Source organism: Tamandua tetradactyla, chromosome 3, assembly GCF_023851605.1.
Source record: "Tamandua tetradactyla isolate mTamTet1 chromosome 3, mTamTet1.pri, whole genome shotgun sequence".
In the NCBI taxonomy this organism is placed as follows: Eukaryota; Metazoa; Chordata; class Mammalia; order Pilosa; family Myrmecophagidae; genus Tamandua; species Tamandua tetradactyla.
The window spans coordinates 34,707,639-34,732,415 of record NC_135329.1 but is presented as its reverse complement, the minus strand read 5'-3'; the positions used below and the strand labels follow the sequence as shown (position 1 = coordinate 34,732,415).

Genomic DNA, 24,777 nt, shown 5'->3' with positions numbered 1-24,777 from the left:
TTTTATAACATGTAAGTATAAAGAAAAGCCAAGTTTACTTGAATACCAGAGCAATTTAGGAAGTAAATTCTCAATGTGATTCTCCAAATGCTTGTGGTAAAAGTACAAGGTCTTGAATAATTTTCCCATAATTAACTTCAGTTCTTGGAGATCTGCCCCCTCTCTCTAACCCTACTGCCATGCATGCATGTCTATTCCAATGGAAGCTAGTGGAAAATTCCTATCCGTTTTCACTCCACTGCCATGAGTTATAAAAAGCATGTCATTCAGAACTGACTTTTACTTTTGCATGCTTGAATTTTTACTCACAACTTGAAGGGGAAAAATCATTTCATTATCAATGGGGTGAGAGGCCGTGAATCACTTTGGGCCATCATAGAATAGTTGGCTCAGTTTGCTTAATCTTTAAAGGGTCAAATATTTATATCAACTTGTACCTGTGATATATGTGATAGTATGTGACAATGCACCTCTTCTTCCAAGCACCAGCACCTCTTCTTCCGAGTGAAAATGACACTCAGTCACAAAAGTCACTTAAAAGTCCCATCTTAACTGACTCAGTGGGAACAAATAGCTCACACACCAGTGGGAATGGGGGATAAGGGTGGGCATAGGAAGAAGGGAGCAGTTGCAGAGGTTTTCCTTTTGTTAGGGTTGTTGTATTTTTTTAATCAAAATATGAGTCATCTTCTCTCCATTTTTTGCCCAAAAAACTACTGTGGTGACATGATTTTGGTCTTGACTCCTACAAGCTAGTTTAATTTTATCAGTGGTGGTGAATTCTTGAAATCCTTTCCAGTTGTAGAAATTTGGTTTCAAATTAAAGTGGTCTAAAAATCAGCTTAAATTTTGTGGTTTAGCATCTTTATTGAATCTCCTTGGCAAAAGGACCAACACTGTGTCTTTGGCTGTTCTTTGGGTTTCAGATTATGAGTTAGTTGGTTCCACTGGAATCTTGGCCCTATTCTGGAGTTACTTTAGTAGTACTTTGGCTTTAGGAGGCCACAGTTAGAATACAAATGAAGATTTTCTTCAAAATGCCTTTCCTGCACCCCAACATTTGCAAGGTGGTATTTGTAGACTGAACAGTACTCTTTTACTTGTTCTCAAACTCCCAAACCATTAGTCCCCTGGAACTTGGATGCCTTCGTTAAAATAAAATAAATAAAATAAATTTTTTAAAGTCCATATTAGCCTAGGAAATTCTTTGAAAGTGACAGTGGTAAACTTGGAATTGGGGTTTGAATCCTAATTTAAATTATTATTCTTAGTGGCTATTAGCTCTCTTCCTCTGGCCAACTTCATTGAAGCAGCTCTTGATTTTTCATGTCTTCTTTATTATGCATCTCAGAAGGCCCGATAACAACTCAAGAAGCAAGATCACACAACCTGACACAGAGAGAGTTGATATGAGCTATTAAGTACAGAAGGTACATTAAGTGGGTTTTCACAATGATGATAATCAGTCATATAAATTGAATATTATGTTCATACAAGTTGAAGTATATGAAGTATTATGTTTAGAAGGATTTGAAAAAACAAAGAAAAATCCTAGTGTTCACAGAAACAAGCTCTTATTTCGAAAATCGTGTGTAACAAACACGTCTTTCTGATGCTGCTGGAAAATGAAGGATGCTGTCAAAGGAGAGTTGAAGGTCTGAAAGGCCAGAATGAGTAATGGATTGATACTTATCAAATCCTTTTCCTTTATCCCCACCCTTTTTCCCCTTTGCATGTTTATACAGCTCCCTCATCTGTTGTACTTTTTCAATATCTCCTTGTTAACCACAGATTGTAACCTTAGAGGAACTATATTATGTTTGACCAGTACTTAAGGTAATTGAGACAATCTGTTCCTTAAAAGCTCTTTTTGGGCACCCCAGGAATAAACACCATGATCACTCAACATATTTCCTAAAGAGTGGATTTCATTGTAAGGTAGATAGTCTTGGAACTCATTCAAGGCAGCCTTAAGTCAATCCAACTGTAAGGATTCCAAAGATAATAGTACAAGAAAAGCAATACAGGATTTGTCCAATTAAGAAGTGTTGACTTCCATAAAAGAACACAAATGTTCATCTACAGTCGAAGTAGTACATAAATTGCATACTATCTCTATGACCTAGAAAGAAACTTACTGTCTTGGAATTTATTTCCTTAGGGGTTAAATGCAGACTATAATATCTACCAAAATTGATCTTCTCATCGGTTCCTATTGATCTTACTCATGATAATGGAAATGCTTTGGATGTGACAGTTTGTGTGTAGTGTTAAAATGACAGGCATTGGGGGAATGTGGTGAAGTGTGTTTGCTTTCCTGATTCGCATTTAAAAAAGTATAGATTTTTATTCAAATCTTTTAAAAATCTGTTTTATTGTATGAAACAGTGAAAATAAGAAACTTTATGGTACTTTTGCCAGCTCTGTACCTTCTAATAAGTTGTTTAACCTCTCTGAGCTTGAATTTCTTCAACTATAAAGGAAGAAAATATTATCTACATTTTAAAGGTGCTATCATGAAAATTAAATGAGATAATGTAGCAGCATAGTATACACCCAGCAAATGTCAGCTGCTGTCATGGTCATGATCATCATCATCATCTTGGCCATTTTACAATAGCAACCACAAATGGTGGAAAATGCTTTTCTCTGTTTTGACCTCAGGCAATACTATCACAATGAGCAGTATCCTTTTCTGCAAGAACTCAGTAGACTTTCTAAACAAACAAGCACACAAAGCTAGCTTCATAGTAGCGAGCAAAGTCCACTTGTTTTTGAGATGTGAGAGTGGTGCTAGGTAGATGTTTTCTTTTGCCATTACATTCCATGGCTGCTGTAACTACTGCCTCTGTGTTGAACTTTTTTGTGATTTATGATTTTGAATCACTTAAAATTGAAATGGTAGTGAAAGTGTCCCAATGAAGTAAAGAAAGTTATTTATTCATCAGATATTCCTCATACTTTTTTTTTCTTTTTTTTACTGTCATCCAGATACAGTTTATTCTAATAGCATGGTATTTTAGGATGAAGAAGAGGAAAAGAAAAGTGGCATATCATCAATTAATTCTATACTTTACAGCTATAAAACCTTTGAGGCATGGGGTAAATGAATCATACAGCAATAAATAAATTATATGTATTTTTAATTATCTAATTAAAGGAAAAAGCGTATGTGAAGTCATTATGTTTGTTATCTCTCAGCAGGGAATCATATTTGGAAATATGGACAATTAATTACACATCACAAAATGGCCAATTGTTATTTGGTGGGGGAAATGGTGTTTTGATTAGTATTTTTTTTTAACTTGTAATATAATTATCCCAACCATCACTGTTTTTAAAAACATTTCACTGCTACAGTTAGGTTCAAAACAATTCTGGTCAGGAATTCCTGTCATTAACACTTTATTAAGGTAAGCCTGATAACTCTTTTTTGTTTGTTTTTAGGAAATTTAAGAATCCATTGCTTAGTAGTTAAAAATAGTAAGGAATTTTGTACACACACACCAAACTTTAGGCATAGATAATTAGCTTGTGTTCTAAATTTGGTGGTTTTGTTATTCAACAAAATAAAATAATGTATTCTCTCCAGCTGCATTTTTGCACCAAAATTTCCCTCTGAAAAGACCAATTTTAAGGTACATCTATATGTAGTAATTTTTCAAGATTCCAAAGCCTAGATGGTAGTTAATAAAACTCAAAGTAATACTTCAATTATCTTCAAACTAATGTTTATAATTATCCAAGCCAATAACTAAGAGTAAAATCATCTGTTGATCGCAAAAATCTAAAAGCAGAGAAAATCAAAGGAAATTGTACCTCCTACTAATTCTAAGTCTGTTCTATCAAGATCAATGGGCTCACTAGTTAACCCCAAAATGCCTGCTCAGAAGGTAGTTATGAGCTGGGCTGTGATCCTCATTTTAGTTCTTGCCTCCTAGTATAAAAACAGAACATGCAGTAGAGCAGCATTGCTTGGAACTCCATTGCTTGGAACTCACTGAAACCTGGTGTGATAAAAACACATTTAATAATAAAATACAAACATTTTAATGGACTTGTTACATTGCATATGAGCATAATAGGAACATAGGTAGGTTTGTTTAAGTGTCATGTAGTGAACAACTTTTTAGCACAATGTTCATAGAGAGACACATTGAGTCTCGTGATACACAGAATAAAGGTATTTTATACACACACAGTTATGATTGTCCTTTTCAGTGTTCAAAGGCGATTCATTATCTTTTAGAGTGAAGATGTGTTTGAGATATATACCTCAGAAATGTGAAAGGTTACTCAAAAAGAGAAATGAGGCTCATTCTGGAGAAAAGTAATTACCATCACAGGATGGTACAGAGATTTTAATTAGGTTCTAGTTTAGTTGCAAAGATAATGGTCTTAGCTGGTTAAAGGAATGATGATGTTAAGAGGATTAGGTCCACTTCTCAGGAGATTTTTAATAGATTTCACATCTTTTGTCAGCTGATACATGCCAGGATTCGGATAACAAAGAAAGGTGATTTCATGGGGAAATATTTAATTTAAAAGAAATATTAATTTAAAAACAAACAGCTAGTACACCTGATTTCAGGCAGTAGAGGATGAATATAGATGCATATAATAAGTTTTACAGCATACACAGTATATTTTAGATTAATTATATATACATAGTTATACATATATGCACTTAATATTAAGAATGGTTATCTCAGAATGATGGAATTGTGCATTTTTTCTTTTGTGCTTTTTTTGTATACTCTAAATTTTCTACACTAAACTTGTATTATACTCTAGTACTCAGGATAAATGGCCATTCAAAAATAGTTTTAATTGAATTTTATAAAAGAGGTTATAATGTAGCGATGACTGTTTTACTACTTTCCACCCACCCACCTCCAACACTGGTGATCCTCTTACTCTGCTTTTTTTTTCTTCTTTTATTTATTTATTGAATTTTAGTCTTTTTTTTTCTTTTTTTTTTTTACCCTCACTGATGTATCCCAAGCACCTTGAATACTGCCTGGACACATACAGGCTCACAAGAAATATTTGTTGAGTATTCATTTAAATGAGCTTTAATGACTCCTGCCCTGAACTGTAAAACCCAATAAAGTGGTGGGAGGGGTAGGGGGGTGTTCACTCACTCATTTCAATGAACTAAGAAATAATGCTATACTTCAGCACATACTTCTATCCACTGATACTTCTATCCACAATTTTCTGTAATTTTTCCAGCCCTATGGAAAATTCTTTTCACCATAGCCCAAGGAGATATATATGCTTTTCTTTGTTTGGTTTTCCTCTTTAGGTAATCCACACAAGATTTCTAAGCTTCAAAGAACATTAATATTATCATGACCCATCTTCATAAGTGATGAAAAATAGATGTGATTATACCTACCATACTTGTTCTAGAGATATTCTTAGGACAAAATGGGGTAAAGTATAGAAAGTATTTTAAAGTTATTAATTGCTACTCATTTGCTGCCCCCTATTATTATATTACTACTGTTACTTTAGTGATAAAATCTTAGCTTTATACCAGAAGACATTCTAGAATAATTTAGGAGGAAAATCCATTGCCAGATTCGTTTATGTCAAAGAAGTTTATGAAAGGAATAGGAGTTGGTTTACTTAAGATAGGCCCCTACTTAATTATTTAGACCTTATTGGTTACCCAAATGATGCTTATTTTAAATGTCCATCTTATAGAACATATATGTATTTGTGTGTGTGTGTGTGTGTATTTATATACACAGAGAGAGAAAGAATAGTTTGCCTGCTGAGGTGTCATTATTATTAAGTAATGTAGATATTCTGTAAATTATGAATACCTGATTTGCAAACAACCTGTACATATTAATGATTCATTGTCTATAATCCTCTTAATCTAAGATTAGGAAATCTACAATGTTGTCCAGGTCCCTAATGTTATTTGGTGGCCAGAACATGGAACTATGAAAATCATGCCCTTTCTTCCCTGTCAAAAGAAGCATACCATATACTTTTCCTTGTCTTGATGTAGTCCATCGCTCAGCTAGTCCCTTTCCTCTCTCTCTCTCTTTCATACACACTCACACACACAATTTTAATCTGTATTTTCCTTTACCTAAGTCTTCCAGATTTTGTTCTTTTTCCCTAATAAAATCTCTCTCAATGAACCTCTTTTCATATCATTTGTAAACCAGAAAAGATTCTGATCATGGTATAATACGACTGTAATTCCACTGTAAATATTATAAGCAGATGGAAAGCCATAAATGTTTATATTAATTTGTTACAATAAAGGACTAGTGTAAATCCTAATTGCAAGGAAAAAGGCTGAAGATTAATTGTTTATCTTTGTTTTTAGTTTGCCCCTAGACATTACTTTCACACTATTTGGGTTTTATTTTTTTAAATTATCTATATAGTGGTAGCTTTGATTTTAACCATTTTTTCAATTACAAATATATAAAATTTCAGTTATTTTATGAATTAAAATAAGCACTATAGGCCAGACTGACCATCTAATCACCATTTATAAGGTCATTATCCTTTTACATTTCCATATACAGTAACTGGCTTACAGGTAGACTTTTGGACTACAACCTGTTTATAAAGTTTAAGGAAACAATAGATTTTTCAAGTTTCAGTTTTGAGACATATAGATTATAATGTCTGTCTAAACAAGAAATAAGATATTATAGAAGTCATACATAGAAGTCCATTTCCTAGTTCTAGACTCTGTAGGCAAATAGTCATCTCTCCATAATATGAAACCTAAATAGTTAATCCAATTACAAGAGTTAATCCAATATGAAATGACAGACAACCCAGTTTAATGAGAAGGGGCTGTTTGATTATAGAAAATAAATATTATATATATATTTTATATATATATATATACACACACACACAATATATGTAACAAACATATAGTAAACATTTTTGCATTTTACATATTGTGTATAGTAAGCATATGGTATTATATATATATATTGCATAATATATATGTTTTAAACATGATATTTGCACTTTCCAAACTTAAACATGTTATACTTCCTCTACCGTAGTGAAATTTGTAATGTCTCCTTATCCCTTACTATGATGATATGAATATATAGTTAATATAATAATAATTGTTTTCTTGGAATCTTAACTAGAGGATTTAATCAGTTTTCTGAATGCACAAAATTTGCTTCCAATATTGAACATGGTCATATTCATGATTTAGGATACATAGGAATGCCTTTTCTCTAATATTGTAGTTGATAATTGGCAAAGTATATGATGGGGATATTTTTTCTTTTCTTTAATGAATCAAATTTTTCTGGTTCTACACTGGTTGCAATTATACATGTGAAAACACTCATACACAAACAAAATCCCTGGCAGGGAAGGTTTGGAAGGTTGAGTTTATCTAACAATTTCTCATCATCAGTTTTTCTCATTTATAGCAATTATTTTCTTTAAGAACATCCTACATTGTTCACCATACATCACCTGATAAGTAGCAGTTCTTTAGTAAGGTATATTAAAAGAATATATTATCATTATTTTTAAAGAGAAATAAAGGGTAACAATTCAAGTTTACAGTTTTCAGGCTATACTTGTGCATTAAAAAACATAAAATGACAGGAAATTTTTACATGAATTTAACAGACATTTATTTTATTTTTAAATCATTCTGTTTTAAAGTAGCAATGGATTTTGCAGTTATTTATAAAACATAAGATATTCATCAGTGTGAAATAGTTGTTTGTTTCCTTTCCATATTTCCTCTAATTGAAAAAATATATAGTAGGTTTCATAGAAAAATACAACACATTTTCCTAAGTTATTTGCCAGTTTTTATAAAGTGTGTTTAATATTACCAGGACAGAGGTTTAGAGTAGTTGTAGGATTAGTAAGGGAAATGTGCATGTGGTGTTTTTTTAAAGTCATCATGGTGTATTTAGTGTACTATCATGAATTTATCTCATCCTTGTTTAACCACTCAGCGGAAAATGAACCTTCTCCTGTATTGTTCCATTCATGTTCCTCTGCACTCATTCAGAAGTCTGAAACTTCCTTTGGCTGACAGATTAAAGGGGCAGTATGAGATCTTTTGGTGATGTGCAAAACAGCTTTCTTAGCCTAAGCTCCTTAGAGCATGGTACCCACTCAGAAGTTTAAAATACTATTCACTTGCCCTAAAATTAACCAAAAGATTTGGTTCTTTTTTCCTTCTCTCTTTATGTTTAGTGTTGATACAAATAGAAAGGAAATACATAAAAGTAGACAGCCCTAAAGTAAAGGAAATACGTAAAACATAATGCAAGACATAGAATTGTGCTTCTTTCTGGGATAATCTATCAATAGTTGTTAGATTGTGAGGTTGATCATTTAATTATGTGGCTTATCTATCATTCCAACGTATGTTATTTTCTTCCATATGAAAAAAATGGTATTTATCACGGATGACATGTGACAAATCACAGAAGAAACAGACTTTACTTTTAACCACTATGAGTTTAATGTTTGTTTCGTTGTGGTTGATTGGTTGGCTTTTGTTTTGTTTTATTTTTTGACTCTCATTCCTAAACCAGAAGCCAGAAGACAAGTTAGTTAGAGTTCAAATTGACTTTCTCAGGTGCACATCTTACACCACTGAGCTAGACCAGAGAGAACAGGTCTAAGCAGATCAAAAGATAAATATTAAGTCATTTATGATGATATTTAGCTACATAGCTAAAGAAGGAATTTTGAAATGCCATTGTTCTACGGATCAAATATTTACTAATTGAACCTGGGAAGGAAGAAATCTTGTCACCTGTCCTTTTCCTCCTTTAAATAGTTTCTCAAATACCCAAGAGAAGGGGATAGTTTAAGAAAGAAATATGAACTTTGCTTATGGAGTCTCAGGTATTCCTGATGTGTACTTAATTAAGCAAATACAATTTCACAGTCTTGAATTTGGCAAAGCATTCTTTTATGCTCCTTGACTGTTTATTTTAGGAAATGACTTACCAACTGGGCAGCTTAGAATGTTTACTACTATATTTCTTTCATTCCTTACTGAGGCTGTTAGCACTGACCATTAAGCACGCCATAGTAAATGCAGGGAGATTATTAAATGTGAGCATAATGACTTAAAAAGAAGTAGAAAGTTAGAATTTCACATATATTTAGAATACAGTTTGTCATTCAGATATTTGAACCTGTACTGCTGTATACTTTTTAAAGTTTAGCATTATTATTTAAGCATCTGTGGCTTTTAGATGATTTTAGTGACTTTCTTAAGAAAAAAGAAAAACCTACTGAAAATTTGCCCAGAAGGGATAGTGATTATAAAGATATTACTAATGACTTTTATATTATCTATATTTGACGGGTCTTTTTGATAAATTGTTTAAGTTTTATTGTTTTCTGTTCTTCGATTTTAAGCAACTGTTCTTGTTGCAATGACCATTAGTGGTGAGAACATTCATTCATTTAGGCTTATGGCTCAAATGATGACTTAGTTGTTTCCTCTCTGATGGCAGGGGAGTTAATGTGAAACTTAGATTAGGATCTAAGATCTCTGCTGAGATTAAGATAGGGTGTCCTAACAGACAGCTTATGGTGAAATAAAAGATTGAGAAAATAATTATACTTTTCTGGGGCAAAGTGTTGAATGATGCCAACAAACTTTTTAAACGTTTTTTATGGCTTTAAATAGTCATATTCTCTACCATGTAGCAATTTTCTAATGTAATGTCATCATTATAATACTTAATTTACTATACATGCATTTTCTTTAAACTTCCTTTGGAATACATATAGTCCATATAAAGAAAAATTCCAGGGTAATTATATATATATATGTATGTATGTGTGTATATAGTTCCCAGGTTTATGTGGGAAAATGATCTTTTATGAAAGAAAAACACAGCTTTCAATATCCTATTTTGGTTAAACTCTCTATAAAAATTCATGAAACAGCAGAGTTCTTGCCTGCCATGCCGGAGACCCGGGTTCTATTCCCGGTGCCTGCCCATGCAAAAAAAAAAAAAAGAAAAGATCTATGAAACAGTGGTACAATCATAGCCCCAAGTACAAACCATGAAACCATCTTGTCATGGCATAAATTCAACGTAACTGCCCCTGAGCACTAGTCCCACATGAATATATTTTTCAAAGCCAGTTGCTGGAATTGAAATGTGGCTGCAGTACCGAATCCCTACAGGACACTTGGAAAACTTACCACCGTTTACAAATGACAAGTCCTTGCGGGTAAATCACTGAGATTCTGAGAAACATGAGGTCTGTTTTATTTAATTTCCTCTCATTTACCAAGTCATAATCTATTTTAGTAAATAAATTCAGGAAATTGGTAAAGCACTTTGCTCCATCCGTTATTTATCAGTAATTAACATGATTGTCACGTTTTTCCTGGCTCTGGCACTGCTGTATTGCTTACAGCTTCCCTCACATGCCTGCAACCAGTTTATAATGTCTCTGTGTTACTGAGTTTAAACTAAAACAAACAAAAGAGCATAGCAGTTTTGCAGAGATGTGCACTTCCTCTCCTTCACTTTATTAATACAGATTTCAACTTCAGAAATTTTCTCTATTCTGACATTCTTTTTCAAATAATCCCTTTCACCTATGACCATTTTACACACTGGGATAGAAGTTTAAAAAGGATAATTCATTCAAAGCTACCCATAAAGCATCTCTGTCTTGCTCTAATCCTTTTTGTTGTTGTTATTAAAACAAAGCTGATTGTAATAGCTTTAATTTTTCATAAAGTAAAACTGATTATTTTCCTACCTTCATTAGCCATTGAGTGTTGTTTTCCATGATGTTTTCCAGTACTTGCAGCCTCTGCACCGAATCATCGTAATCTAGTGGTGCATCCCTCTGTACAGAGTTAGATACGTAGGAGCTAGAAGAAGAGCGACAATTGTCCATCTCTGGTAGGAGAAAAGTGTAGCTGCATGATCCATGCTGAACCTGATACTGCTTTTTCCCTATGCTCTCCATGCTTTTTCGAAAGTTGTTGTAGGCTGCCGCTAGGACAAGATCACAGCTCAAAGTAAAGAAAACAATCTGCCACATTCTTTCTTTTGGTAATAAACCACCAGCTTAGCAAATGTCAAGGCACATAAGAGTCCAAAATACTAAGCTGTTCTCTAAGATGCACGGCTATGCTGCCATGGTTTAAGGTCAATCAATGAAAGTCTTCTTTTTTCTCCTTTTCTAGTAGCAAACTTGATTTTTAATGCTGTCTTCTCTCCAGTCATCCAGTAAACTGTCAGATTCCAGAAGGGAGAATAATCCTGCTCAGTTGTGAGTGCTGTATTAGCTTTACAGATCAGATTTAATGTTTCTTTGTTTCTCTTTTCCCAGATTCTACAGTGTCTGTATCTGAATCAATCACTTTCCTTTCCTTATATGATAAGTTGATAAGAGCAGCCAGACATGTGTAGCTAGCTGCTCCGCCCTCTTGGCTTATCCGTTATCTTCCTGTAGGGGGGTCACTAGCCAGGCAACAGGAAAAATCGGAGCATAATGCTTGTTGTCTAACTAGGACTATATACTGCAGAAACCCTCTGGGAAAAAACGATCAGTTACAGGACCCCTGGGTATTTCATAGGCACCACCCTAATTGAGTATTTCCTAGAGAGAGCAGTCGGTCTCTTTTGTGTGGAACTGATTTCACAGTGTGAAGCTGGTAAAATATCTAAGGTAACAACTTTAATTTTAAAGTACAATGAAAGTTCTTGTTTTTTCCTTTCGGAAGAAAAATACTACAAATATGTCAGGACTTTGGTTTATTTTTGTTATTACAAATAAAGAGGAAGACGTTTTGCTCTTGTAAACTCTGTGCCTTTTCATAGGAAAATAGTTTCATGGATGTTATTTGTCCTTTGAACTGTTATCTGAGTATACAAAACTTTCATTTTAAAAGTTTGTTAGGAAGATCTTGCTTTATTAAATCATGCTAGGAAGATCAGTTTTTGAGCTCTGACATTTATTCTTTCAACAAAATATCCATTTCAATATTCAAAATAAACTTAAAGAATAATGGACTGATTTATAAGAGGTGGGGAAGTCAAAATACAAATAGAGTATGTTGAAAGAGGAACACATCTTTTCTTTTTTTTATATCAGGATTTGCTCAAAACCTATCATTTGTAACATGATTATTCAGGATCAATTAAATTAGAACCTCTAGGTGTTTGACTTAGGCAAATCACTTCCCCTTTTTAATTAGGCTCTAATTGTCCTTACCTGTAAAACGCAGGAGTTACACTAACTTTAACGGTTTTCTATTTCAATTCTATGACTCTGTAAATCCTGCAGGTCACCTCTTTTAATAAACTAAAACTTAATACCTCAGAGATTAATAATATGTGAATTTGCCAGCTAATATGAACCTAGGAAAAAATATCTATCCTTTGCTATGATCTGTTTATGTTATAGATATATTATTCCCAGTTAGTGGTAGAATATCTGGTACATTGACTTGATGGACCTCATCTAACCATGAAGGTCAAATATCAGTCAATAATCATTTAAAATAAACTTTCAGAGAAGCAAAGAATTATGCTTTTAATTCTTAGGTGACTATGGAATTTGTACAGTGAATTTTGTATTCTTGAATTTGTTGACAAGAGACCTAAATAGATCTTTCAAAACTCCATTCTATGAATATAATGAGTCCCAAGCTTCCTTTAGAGCAGGGATCCTTAGCGTGAGGTCTATGGAGAGAATGCATGGGGTCCATGAACTTGGATAGGGAAATAAGTACTTATTTTTTATTAAAATTTAACTGAAATTTAGCCTTTCCTTTAATCATGAATAAACAACCAACGAAGTAGGATTAATATCTATGACTTTCTCATCAATTAAAGTCATAGAATTATGACTTTATCAGATATTTCAAACTATCACACTCAGCACTAGATCCATCCCTAGATCTTATTTAATATCTGAAGATAATAGCATATATCTTTATTTTGGAAAAGAGTTCATAAGCTTCACCAGACTACCAAAGGGCTTGAAGAAAAGCACAAAAAATTTAAGACTCCTATTCTGGAAGAATCATATTAATAGAATATGAAATTTGATTCCACAAAGATTTTGATACATGGTTTCCACTAAAGGAAAAAAATAAAGAAAAATGTACCCTTTCAGACAATGAATTGTAGAGCAAAGCATCAAGGTTTTGAAGATAAAGCCTGTATTAGAACTCTGGTTCTGTGTGACTTTGGACAAATGCTTAAGTTCTCTAAACCTTAGTTCCCTTACTTGTAAAATGGAAATAATTCTGTCTCCGTACCATTTTCAGAATTAAAGTGATATGTAATAGTAAATGTTATTTAGGAAGGTTAGTTCCTTTTTCCTTTAGGCACTTTCCAATAAATGGAAATTAGTTTTTATACCATCAACTATTATAAATTTGCTATTCTCTGACTGAATGTGAAGTAATGGCATAGAGTACAAGTTTTTTCTTCTGATAAATTTATTCCCTATTTGAAAAAAGTATATTATAAAGTATTAATATGTGGTTTAAAAAAGCATTCATGTATCTTCCAGGAAAATAGGATAGTTTAAAAAGACGAAAGCAGAGGAGAATATTCCAAAAGTATGTATAGCCTACCAGTTGTGTATCAGATGCTCTGCTAGACACTGGGGACGAAAAGATTAATGTAACTGGGTTTCTGATCTAAAGAAGCTAATAGTGGGGATGCAAGAATAGTTTAGTGGTAGAATTCTCGCCTGCCAGGGAGCCCTGGGTTCTATTCCTGACCCATGCACTTCCCCAAAAAACAAACACAAATTCAACAAATGGTGCTGCAGTAACAGGATTCTCACATGGAAAAAGAATGAAATAGGACTCCTGCCATACAGCATACTAAAAAAATAAAAGAAGCTAATAGTATAGTGAGAGAGAGAGACCCATAAATAGATATGATGAAAGAATTGTGTGGTGCACACAGAAGAAAAATAATGTTGCTTTCATGGTGGACACTGTTCCTACTATGTTTGGTTTGGACATTGTCTTTCATCTAATCCTCTCAAAGTCAGAACATGAAATGAGTAGCTCATTGTAGATTCCTAAATAGAAATTGTTGGAACCAACCAGAGAGTAGCAAGGTTTTTCTATAAAGGATCAGATAGTTAACTTTGTAGGCCATACCCTTTATCACACAGCTACTCAACTTTGCTGTTGCAGCATAAAAGCTGCCTTATACAATATATATAAATGAATGGGCATGGCTTTGTTCCAATAAAGCTTTATATATGGCTACTGAAATTTAAATTTCATATAATTTTCACATATGAGATATTTTTCTTAGTATTTTTTTTAATCATTTAAAAATGTAAAAACCATTCTTAGCTCAAGAACTATTGAAAAACAGGCAATGGCTGTTGCTGTAGTTTGTTGGTTAACAAATCTCTAGTTAGACCATAGGGAAACTTACTAGTAGGGGCTCTGAAGTGGTTAGTAAATCTGCTCTAAAATACACAGCCAAAGTAAACTGAAATCTCTGATCCCTCAGATTATGGTATGAGTTCTTAAAGATTCAAGAACACAAGACAAGCCAAGGAAAAGGGACTTTGTGAAAGGGGCAGGAACATTTACCCAAAGTGAACGGCAATTTTGAAAGCTGGATATAAAATGTAATACAGGGAAGAAGTTCTAGAAAAAAAAAATGACTCAAGTACAAAGCAAAACATCACACATGTGCACCAGCCAAGCACAGGCAGTATAATACTAAAAGTTGCAGAGATGTTTTTGTAGTAAGAGCTGCAAACTTGACTGCTATAACTGATCATGGAGGAGATCAGAGAAGATATACAAGCCCATTGACAGCCAAATTATGAGAACCAGCAGGAGACCCTAGAAGGAGACAAAGAAGAACTGGGTCTAAGAACCTCACAAAGAAAGAGAGGCTGGGATTGTGCCTTTACCCAATTGTGACTAAAAGAGCCAACAGTTAAACCTATTTACTTGGTTATATTTATGCCTGGAGTAATTGTTTAGTACACTATATGTAACTGATTGTTTTGCACTTTTTACTATTGGACGAGTAGCAAAAGAAGAGTGTTGTGTTTACTTCTATCCCCTGGCCTGTGATTCGTTTTTCTGAGGGATTAAAAGTTAAACATAGTCCAGACTGCACTCTGCAACATAGATTTGATTGCGGTTCTTAGAACTGTTCATTTTCAAAGAGAATCTTGAGTTTTCTTCAATGACTTGCTGACAGGATAGCTGAAGGCAGATGAAGCTATAAAATGAGAAGTATTATTACAGGCTTCCCAAAATCAGTCTGCTTGCCCAACCAAATTTTTTTTCTAACTTCTGCCAAACAGCTGTGCATGTTGCTATTTATTTTCTTAATAATGTTTGTTTTCTCCCCCATGTTATATGTCATCAGCTGAAATTTCAGAGGCTCCCATTTATTCTCTGTAGAATGGAATCAAGTTCTAGAAATAATTTGTCTCTGTTTCAGCTTGCTCTGTTGAACAAAGGCCCTAATATGTGGGTAAAAGCTAAAAGGATCTCATGCCAGTTCGGCCTCTCTGACCCCTCCAAGAATATAAATTGTGGAGGCAGAGATCTGCTTCTATTTGGATTGTGCAATCGGACTGATCCCAATTTTTCAGAGGGCCTAGGTCATCCAGGGAAATTGTGAGGCTCTCTCACACATTTTTCTGTATTTAAATGGTGTCTCAGGAAGCCAGAAACCAGAAAAAGATGTCAAGTTTAAATGCATACAAAGTGGGGCAGCCCCAAGCAATAGAGTACCAAATAAAATTTGCAGGTGGGCTCACATGACCTCCGCTTTTGTGCATCAAGCAATGTAATATTCGATATTCAGGGGCCGGAAGTGTGACTGAGAGATGAGAATCCCAATCTTACCTGGAGAGAAAGTATTGCTTTCTCATCTGTTAAAATCCTGATAATATATTGCAAGCATAAGCTTTGAAGAAGACATTCCTAATTAAAAATACATGGAAAGTATTCAAACATATTATAGGCACATTGGTCTCCTGTATTTATAATAGATTTTGTGCTGGATTATTTTTCCATCAGATTTGGGCCATAGCATTACTGAGTAAATCTCATGCTTGCTCTTTTCAATACCCTTTAGCTATAGTCTACTTTAAATTATGTCATCTTTGCCTCTGGGTCTCCAGAGGTAGTGACTGGTGTTGGCTTATTTGACCAACATGACCATAAATTTTGAAAGTGTGCTGTGTTGGTATAGAAGGAACTTTCAATACTAAATGCCCTACAACTGAAGATGGGACTCTGTTGTTTTGATTATTAGCCATTTGTGAATGAATGGGTACACTTGAGGATGCTCAGGTAGCTTTCATGTTAGAGCTGGAAGAGATGTTAGGTATCATTTTGTCCATCTCGCCTCTTTCCCTTGCTCTGACCTTTTGAAAATTGAGAAGATGAATTCATCAGTCAGCATGTTTATACACAATGTAATGTTCATTGTACAGGGAAAACCATTAGAAAGTTCATTGAACATGAAATTATTGCTAGGGAAAAAGTTATTTTTTTCCCAATTATATGCAGCAATTAATGAAAGCTAAAAAAAAAAAAAAAAAAAAAAAAAGGAAGCCATAACAAGCAGAAAATAAATATTACACCTTTCTGAAAGTAGGGCTCCCTATGTGGTGTTTCCTTTATATGCTTCATGGAACATCACTATTTTTACTCCATTTTAATATACATTGAACTGAATTTGAAGAGTGGCAAATGGAGTATAGAGCCATTTTGCAAAACCTTTGGTGCATCAACTGTTACCTCTTTCCAGAGCTGCTAAGCATGTTCAACTAATACTGGGCCCTGAATCTAGAATGCTGTGAGAGATGATTACTCTTCCTGGGATTTGAAATAAGTACCAAAGGAAATCTCCTTAAAGTTACTGTAAAAATAGAAGAAAAAAATTATAAATACAAACATATACACACAGACACAAATACAGATATACATCACCATGTGAGGTAGATATTATCCCTTTAGGTGGATAAGGAAATCAAGATTCAGTGAGGCGAAATGACCGCCCACAATAATTTAATCAGCCAAGTATATCTATGTGCCTTTCTCTTGCATTAATGATGATGGATTTGAGGAGCATTTGAAGCAAGACTTTTTACTCCTATTTAAACCTGACAAAATTCACCCTCCTATGAAAAGGATGGAGAATCACTGTTTAATACTGGCTGTCACCTCCACTGCAGCACAAACACATGTCCGTAGTGACAGAATCCATTTTACTGCCAAAGACTTTTGTGGCCTTTGGTCCTTTTGAGGCAGAGCAGCTGCATAATATATGGAAGACCACCGAGTGTGCTCTTCAATTTCATGCATCTATGGGATCTGTAAACAGGAAAAGTCATATTACAAGTGCACAAATCAATTTATTTAATGAAGACTTCAAATCAAATTGTTATTCTAGCTTTAGATAAAATCCTGGCAATCCAGTTTATTGTCAGAATGCAGAAATTAAGTTCTCTCTCTATACCTTTTAGCTGCATTTTTAAGTTTTTGGCTTTAATAGTTCTTTTCTATTTTCTTTGTTTACCTTTTAATTTTTATCTGATGTAGCTAACTAGAAGAGACTGATGTACTTTCTAGAATATAAACCATTTCTGAAATGAAGTGTAATGCCTAGTTTACCACAATTTCCTGTTCTAGTTGCAATTAAATATTTATATTTAACTAAATGTATGTATGTAGCGTTTGACATAAAGTAGCTGACCCAATATATATTTAGAGCTAAGTTAAATGTTGTCCACTTAGAAAAAGGTATTGGCTCCATAGAATTCACCTTTGTAAAGGTGAGGAAATGCATACTTTGTTAAAATAAGTATCTAACTGCTAAAGGAGTAAAAAAAGCTCTTTGCCAGATGTGTTTTCAGGCAATTTCCTTTCCTGGGAAACAGCCATTTCCCCTGTACTACCAGTTGTGTTTTTATTCTGTGGAGCAGATAGAGTAAATGCATTGCTTTAAAGGACAGATGCCTAGATCTCATCAGCCTTATCTTTGACAATTATCTTTCTTCTTGCAGCTGTATAACCTCTGTTTGACAGAGAACCATAGAAACTAGTTGTTAGTAGGTCAGCTTTTGTGGAACAATCAGAGTATATAATATGAGAAAATCTTTATTTTTCATGTTATTTCTTAGGTGGTTGTTATTCTTATTAGATCAGGTTCAATTAAGAAGGTACCAAACACTCATTCATTCTAACTTAGCATTTACTGTGAAATTATGTCATAAAAATATTAAGTACAAATTTTTTAAAGAAACTTAATCTTTTACAATTTACACTGTCATGAACCAACATATCATCTGTTAAAGAACATTTTAAAGCCACATTGTATATAACAAAATGCTTTGAAAAGTAAAAGCTTTTTATTTACTAGAAACTTGGGAAATATCCAAGTAACTTTTTTTAAGACATAACCATAAATTCCCTGAATTTTTAGAATGTTTTCTTTTTTATTTTATATAATTCTCCCATTACATAGTTATCTCAAATGCTGTTGACTTTTAAATATTATTTTCATTCTCTAATATTTTTATAGATTAGTTTATCTTCCCATCAAGAAAGAAAAAGTACCCAAAAAAGATATGTCAGAACTTAAAAAGGCAGTGAATGAAATAGTAAAATAATAGATGAGTGCATTAGTCTGATAATTTTCTTGCCAGTTATTCTGTCCTGTTTTCTCTCCGTAGAAAGAAAAGCTAAACATTTTCTTTCAATGAATAAATATCAGTAATTACACTTTTACCCATGACCTATATTAAATCAAATAAATCTTTCCTTTGACTGACACAAAATTTCATTAATGATTTGAAGTAGACTTATTAATTTAAAATTTACCTTAAGTGGTCTTAATTCATTTCACCAAAGTTGTAGAGAATTCAAATTCTTTTGCTTCTAGAAATTTAGTACCACCTCTTTTCTCATAATTATTCTATCAATAGCTGTCTGAATTTCTCACAGAATGAGTTTTCATTTGAAAGTAGCCCTACTGTCATCTAGATTAATATTTATTTAATCTAAACTTATAAAATTTTTATCTTAATTACTGAGAAACCTTTTAAAATGAGAGATAAAAATGCCATATGTACTGTTTGCATTATGATATATTATCTGTCTTGGTTATAGGTTAACATAAATAAAATTGCTTATGTCAAAGAAATAAAAAAGCACATGACCCCATCCATTTAACTGACTTGATATAAAAAAAACTTCCTATGGGAAATTGAGTTTTATTATAGAACTGCATGTACTAAAAGTAGTTTTGAAAAATTATGTATGGTTTTGAAGAATTTATTAGAATTATAATAAATGGTTATGCATAAAAGGAAGTGATGTTTACATTTAAGTGTGTAAAAATAATGTCATTCTTGTTTCTTTCATGAAACTATGCACAGTTGTCTAAGGACAGTTCAAGCTTTTCCTAATCTAATAAATGTACTTTCCACTTTTTCTTTTAAAATCAATCTTATGCAATTTTTTGATATGTCATTAATAATAAACTGTGCTTCCCCAAATTGTTCAATATCAAGGTAAGCATCTAAATTCAAAGAATGCCTGATACAAAAGAGAAAATAAAAAGAAGTAAATTTTACAAAAACTGTAAAGAGAAGACACTTGTAGCAGTACTAAGGTGCTTAGTTCCTGAAATGTTTCCCTCAAGAAAACAATTTCAGCAATACTTTTTTCGAAGCCCTGAAACTATTATAGTAGATTATTTACAAAAAATATATATATATGTATTTTTTCTCAAAAATGACCTTTTTTATTTATAGGTCAAAAAATCTTGCTTGGCGACAATAAAAAACTTTTTAAAATCCCTTACAGAGATGACACCTATTGAAGAATGAAAATATATCTTTTACTTGTAATGCACACCTGCTCCCTCTGCTGGTCGTATAACAGGTAATAGGCAAAACTATCTACATTTTTATTAAAGTCATTGTTAGAAATGGTGTGCAATTTAGGATATAAATTAATAGCAAATAATACACAACCCAGAATGCTTTCCTTTGAGTTTTAAAATCAAAGAATACCACTTCATATATAGAAATTAAACACACAGTGCACACACGCACTATGCACACACACACACACACACACACACACAGAGAAAAATATTTTTAAATATTCATTTAGCACAAACAGAATTAGAGGCTATTTCTGTATCACTGGTGATAAAGTTACTACCCAAGTGAGTTAAGTCATACTATTGTGACAGTAGAACTAGGAGAGGGCTGTACTGGTGAGTTAAGTCATACTGTTGTGACAGTAGAACTAGGAGAGGGCTGTACTGTCTTTCTCCATAAGAAGTGAATTTATAGAACTGAACCTGCTCTTTGGAAGTTTGCAGTCTATGAGACTAGACAGACAAGAAAACTTGCAAGAAACAGTAGTGTGATAAGCACACTACTAGATACTGCATAAAGTACCGTGGTAGTACAAAGCAGGAGCATTGCCCGGGGAAGACGTAAGTAAAATAACCAGGATAGAATAATTTCAATATTTGCTTAGAACCAACTTATTTAAGACCCCTTCCACCTATCCAACCACAAAAATAAATGAGAGAGAAACAAAAAATGGGGGAAATTACATTCCAGGCAGAGAAAAATTAATTGTACAATATATAAAAGACAGTGAAACTGGAGGGAAATTAACTATAAATGAGCGAAGAGTACAAGGAATGGGATAACTTGGAGATTCTATCAGAAACTTGCTTATGAAAGTTCTTATTTAGGAATTTAAACTTTTTCCTGAGGGAACTGTTAAAGTCAATGAAGTGTTTTAAGCAGGGGAGCAGTCTGATCTGATTTTGAAATGCTGCTTTCATGCTATGTAAAGAGAAGGTTAGAAGAAGATAAGATTAGAGGAAAGGAGACCAGATGAAAAGCTATTACAATAATCCAGGTCAAATATTATGGGGGCCTGAACTAGACTGTTAACATAGGACCAGGAATATTTAAGAGTGACAAGCAATAAGACTTCTAACCTGATTGGAGATGGAGATTCCAATAATATTATTGGCACTGTTGGGATTGACTCTTCCAATTAAAACAACTAACAATTCTGGGTAAAGGGATGTAAAACTCTTTTTAAAAGCATCAAAGAACTGACACAATGATAAGAGAATGCCAGCCCAAAATTTAAGTGGGATATTAAACAGCTTTTACCCTAAAGGAATCTGCCAAACCTGGCTACCTTGAGCCTACCTTTTCAAGACCTGAATGGGCTGGAACAGAAGAAGATGTCAGAGCCCAAACAAGTTGGAGAGTCTAATAAGAGGCTTCCTTCCAGTCTAAAAAGAGTCCCTTCCAAGGGACTCTACCCTCACTGTTAGGGTGAAGCAGAAGCAAAACTACTCTTCCCCACATATCCAAAGAATGCAAGAAAATTTCCTTTGATGTTAATGAGAAAAAGGGCGAACTCATCCCTGAGGATGTAGCCACAGGCTTACTCTTTTTAGTTTTTAAAGTCCAAATTAGGTGATTGCAAAAAACCTGAAGCCATGGTAAATTATTCTAAAGTGGTCACAGGCTGATAATATTACCTCCCTGCCCAGCTTCAAGGCAGAAGCAAATACAAATCCTTTATGCAAAAATGCACCTAGGTCTCAAATAATTCTCAGATAATTTTCCAAGGAAAATGAGTAACTCACAGACAGAAATAAATGAGCACACAGGAAAAGAGAGTGCCATAAGCAAAAACCAGGAGAATAAGAAATAGCAGAAACAGATTGAAAAAAACTTTATATATTGAAGGTATCAGACACTTTATATGAAGTAAATATTCTTTAACATGATAAAAGATATGAAATAAAGTCTTGAAAATACCTAAAGGGGACAGAAGCCTAAAAAAGAAAAAAACTTGTGAATTTGAAAAAGAAAACATATAGAAGTAAATAAATACAGTAATTGAAATTTACAATTCAGAGGTCACATTTGAATTGTGAGAATTAATGGCCTGAAAGATAAGTCAAAACAGTTTTCCCAGAGAACAGAACAGATAGACTAAGCGAGATTAAGGAAGAAGTTAAAACACATGAAGGATGGAGTGAGAAGATCTAATAAAAGTCTGGCTGGAATTCCAGTAGAAGAGAAAATGGGGCAGACAATATTTAAGAGATAATGACAGAAAATTTTCACAAAATAATGGAAGATACCATTCTACAGATTAAAGAATCCCAATGAATGATAAACAGGGTGTTTTAGTTTGCCAGGGCTGCTATCACAAACATCACAAAATCAGTTGTCTTATATAAGAGGAATTTATTGGCTCATAGCTTTCATGCTAGAAAAAAGTCAAAGTTAAGATATCAGCAACACTTACTTTTTCATGGAGTCTAGCATTTTGGTGCTGGCTTCCAGCAGTTCTTGGGTTCCTTGGCTTGCTTTGCTGCTTCCCTTTACATGGCAATGTGACTTTCTAGATTAAGTTCCACCTTCATTCAGCTGGACTAACTGTCACTAACATCTTCAAGAGGTCCTATTTATAATAAGTTAACACTGATAGGGACTCTGATTAAGATGAAAAGCATTCATTTTTTGAGGAACGTAATTCAACCTACTACACAGGGTAAATAAAAAGGTTGTGCAAGATAGTATGAAGGAAGAGGCAAAAATTATTGATTATCAAGTTTCTGACTTGGCAGCAGGATGGATAGTTCTATTAGAGAACACAAAAGGAAAGGAAAGTTAAGCAGGCAAATAATGACTGCAGCTTTGTTTAAGTTTGATTTTGACTGGTTTTAAAAATATCCAGATAGAGTTTCCTATTGAATATATAGGTCTCAAGAGAGTAATCTGGGCTGAAAGCAGAAATCATGAACGTTATCAATATTTTCATATTAGTATCAATGACAGCCTCATTAAATAATTTAATATTAAACAGTATATGAAATGAATCATAAAGAACAGCTAGGTATATTTACATAAATCTTAACTGTTTTGGTTCTTCTAAAGTTAAATAGCAAAGTACCTCAATGATGTGACCCATGACCACAATTTTACTGGTAAAATTGTGATTCACAGACTCTATGGATGCTGGCATATTGTCCTGTTCTCTGTATTTCTGCTGAAAAAGAAATAGGTAATAATGATAAATCAAGACCCAGTCTGGATGATAAAAAGGTATTTATAGGGTCTATGAGTTTTTACAAGTGATTAAAAATGAAATCAAGTCTGTCAAATATAGCTAATAGCATGGTAACTTATCATAAATTTGTCATTTCTTTAAGGACCTTCAAAAACATTAGTAATAGAAAGGGAAATAAAATATGTTGCTTCTTCCAATTTCTACCAGGCATTGTAACCATTTGATCTTTATGCTTTCTACTAGCCTAAGGGAAAAAAAAATCCAGATAGCTCATCCTGGTTTAATGATAGTGATAACCATGCAAAGCTTCATTTGACAAGAACTAAAACTGTTTCTTAAGGTCCTTTAATAGCAGACATACTTGCATAAGACTGTACTTCATAAAGGCCAGGCTCAAGTATCACTTCCCCAATGAAGCTCTCTTTTCTGGAGGAAGAATAATGGACTGTGCCAACCTCGAATACCCACAGCACTTTGTCTATACCTCTTTAACAGTATTGCCTGTGAGGCTGGTTGATGATGGCTCGTTTTCGTTACTAAATTATGAACTGATTAAAATATGAAGCTTTGTCTTATAGATTCCTGTTACTCTCTATTTTGAAATTACATCTGTACCTTCCTCCCAGCAGCACCTGCTCAAAGGTGATGGCATGTTTGATGATATCTGAGAGACAACAATTCAGGGTCTGATTCTGCAAATGTTTTATCTCAGCTCCCTGCCCTGGCAAGGTCCTCTTCCGCATCAAGTGTGAAATTCCTGCCACTGGAGTTATGATGTGGATGATATGGAAGATATTCCTTCAGTCACAGCCATCTTGTGTTCCCCTTGTAGAGGTAACCAAGATGCTGTGAAGATGTATACTCATGTGCTAATTAAATCTTTCTGAGTAGCTAGACACCTTTTTTTCAGAGATCTATAGTGGTTATGCCATGTCCTTCTTACTACAGAATTTCTGATCTTTAAAACTATGGTGCTGATGGTTTTTAAAGATAGGGCCTCTTTCTAACGTTCATTTGTTCCAGAACCAATTGCATTTGAAGTCGCTAAATATAGAGGTAAAAAACTCAAAATTACTTTAAATTATCAAATACAGAGTTCCTAATAAAGAATAGATTATACCAGATAAACACATATATAGATTCTGAATTTATGATTATAACTGGTTATCTAATAAACATCCTAGGATTTATATCTAAAAGAAAATGTTATCCTTCAGAGTAATTTCATGAGACTATTTGTACCTATTCTATCGTCCATTTTCAAAATAATTTTAGAACTTCTTTTGGAAAATTGCTGTAAGCCAAAAGGCTTGCTTTTTTAAAAGAATTTTTATTAGAACACTTGTATGTTTACAGAAACATCATGCAGAAAATACAAAATTCCCATATAAAGGGCTTGCATTTTAATATCTTCCCCAAAATAATATTTAATATGCCCACAAACTGCAGTTGTATGTTAGTTTTAGGAGATGACTAAACTCAATACTATAATATTATAATCTTGTTGATTTTCAGTGTTATTGAATTTTATTCAGTTCAACAAATGTGAAAGACATTGTGCTAGTTTTACAAGAAATGAAAATTTAGGAATTTTCAACGATTTTATAGTCTAGAAAGAGCTTAAGTTGATTCTCCTTAATTTCCCTGCAGATCTAAATAAT

At 33.5% G+C, this 24,777-nt stretch overlaps 2 protein-coding genes across 2 annotated transcripts in view; one reads left to right on the top strand and one right to left on the bottom strand.

The window, feature by feature from the left end:
* Positions 1-11,520, bottom strand: part of ANGPT2 (angiopoietin 2) — a 58,531-nt gene extending 47,011 nt beyond the window's left edge. The window contains exon 1 of the mRNA XM_077152988.1: positions 10,777-11,520. Coding sequence (XP_077009103.1) covers positions 10,777-11,064 — 288 coding nt within the window. The 5' untranslated portion in view covers positions 11,065-11,520. The remainder of the gene's footprint in view (positions 1-10,776) is intronic.
* MCPH1 (microcephalin 1) overlaps positions 1-24,777 on the top strand; it is a 271,418-nt gene that overhangs the window by 172,105 nt on the left and 74,536 nt on the right. The window lies entirely within an intron of this gene.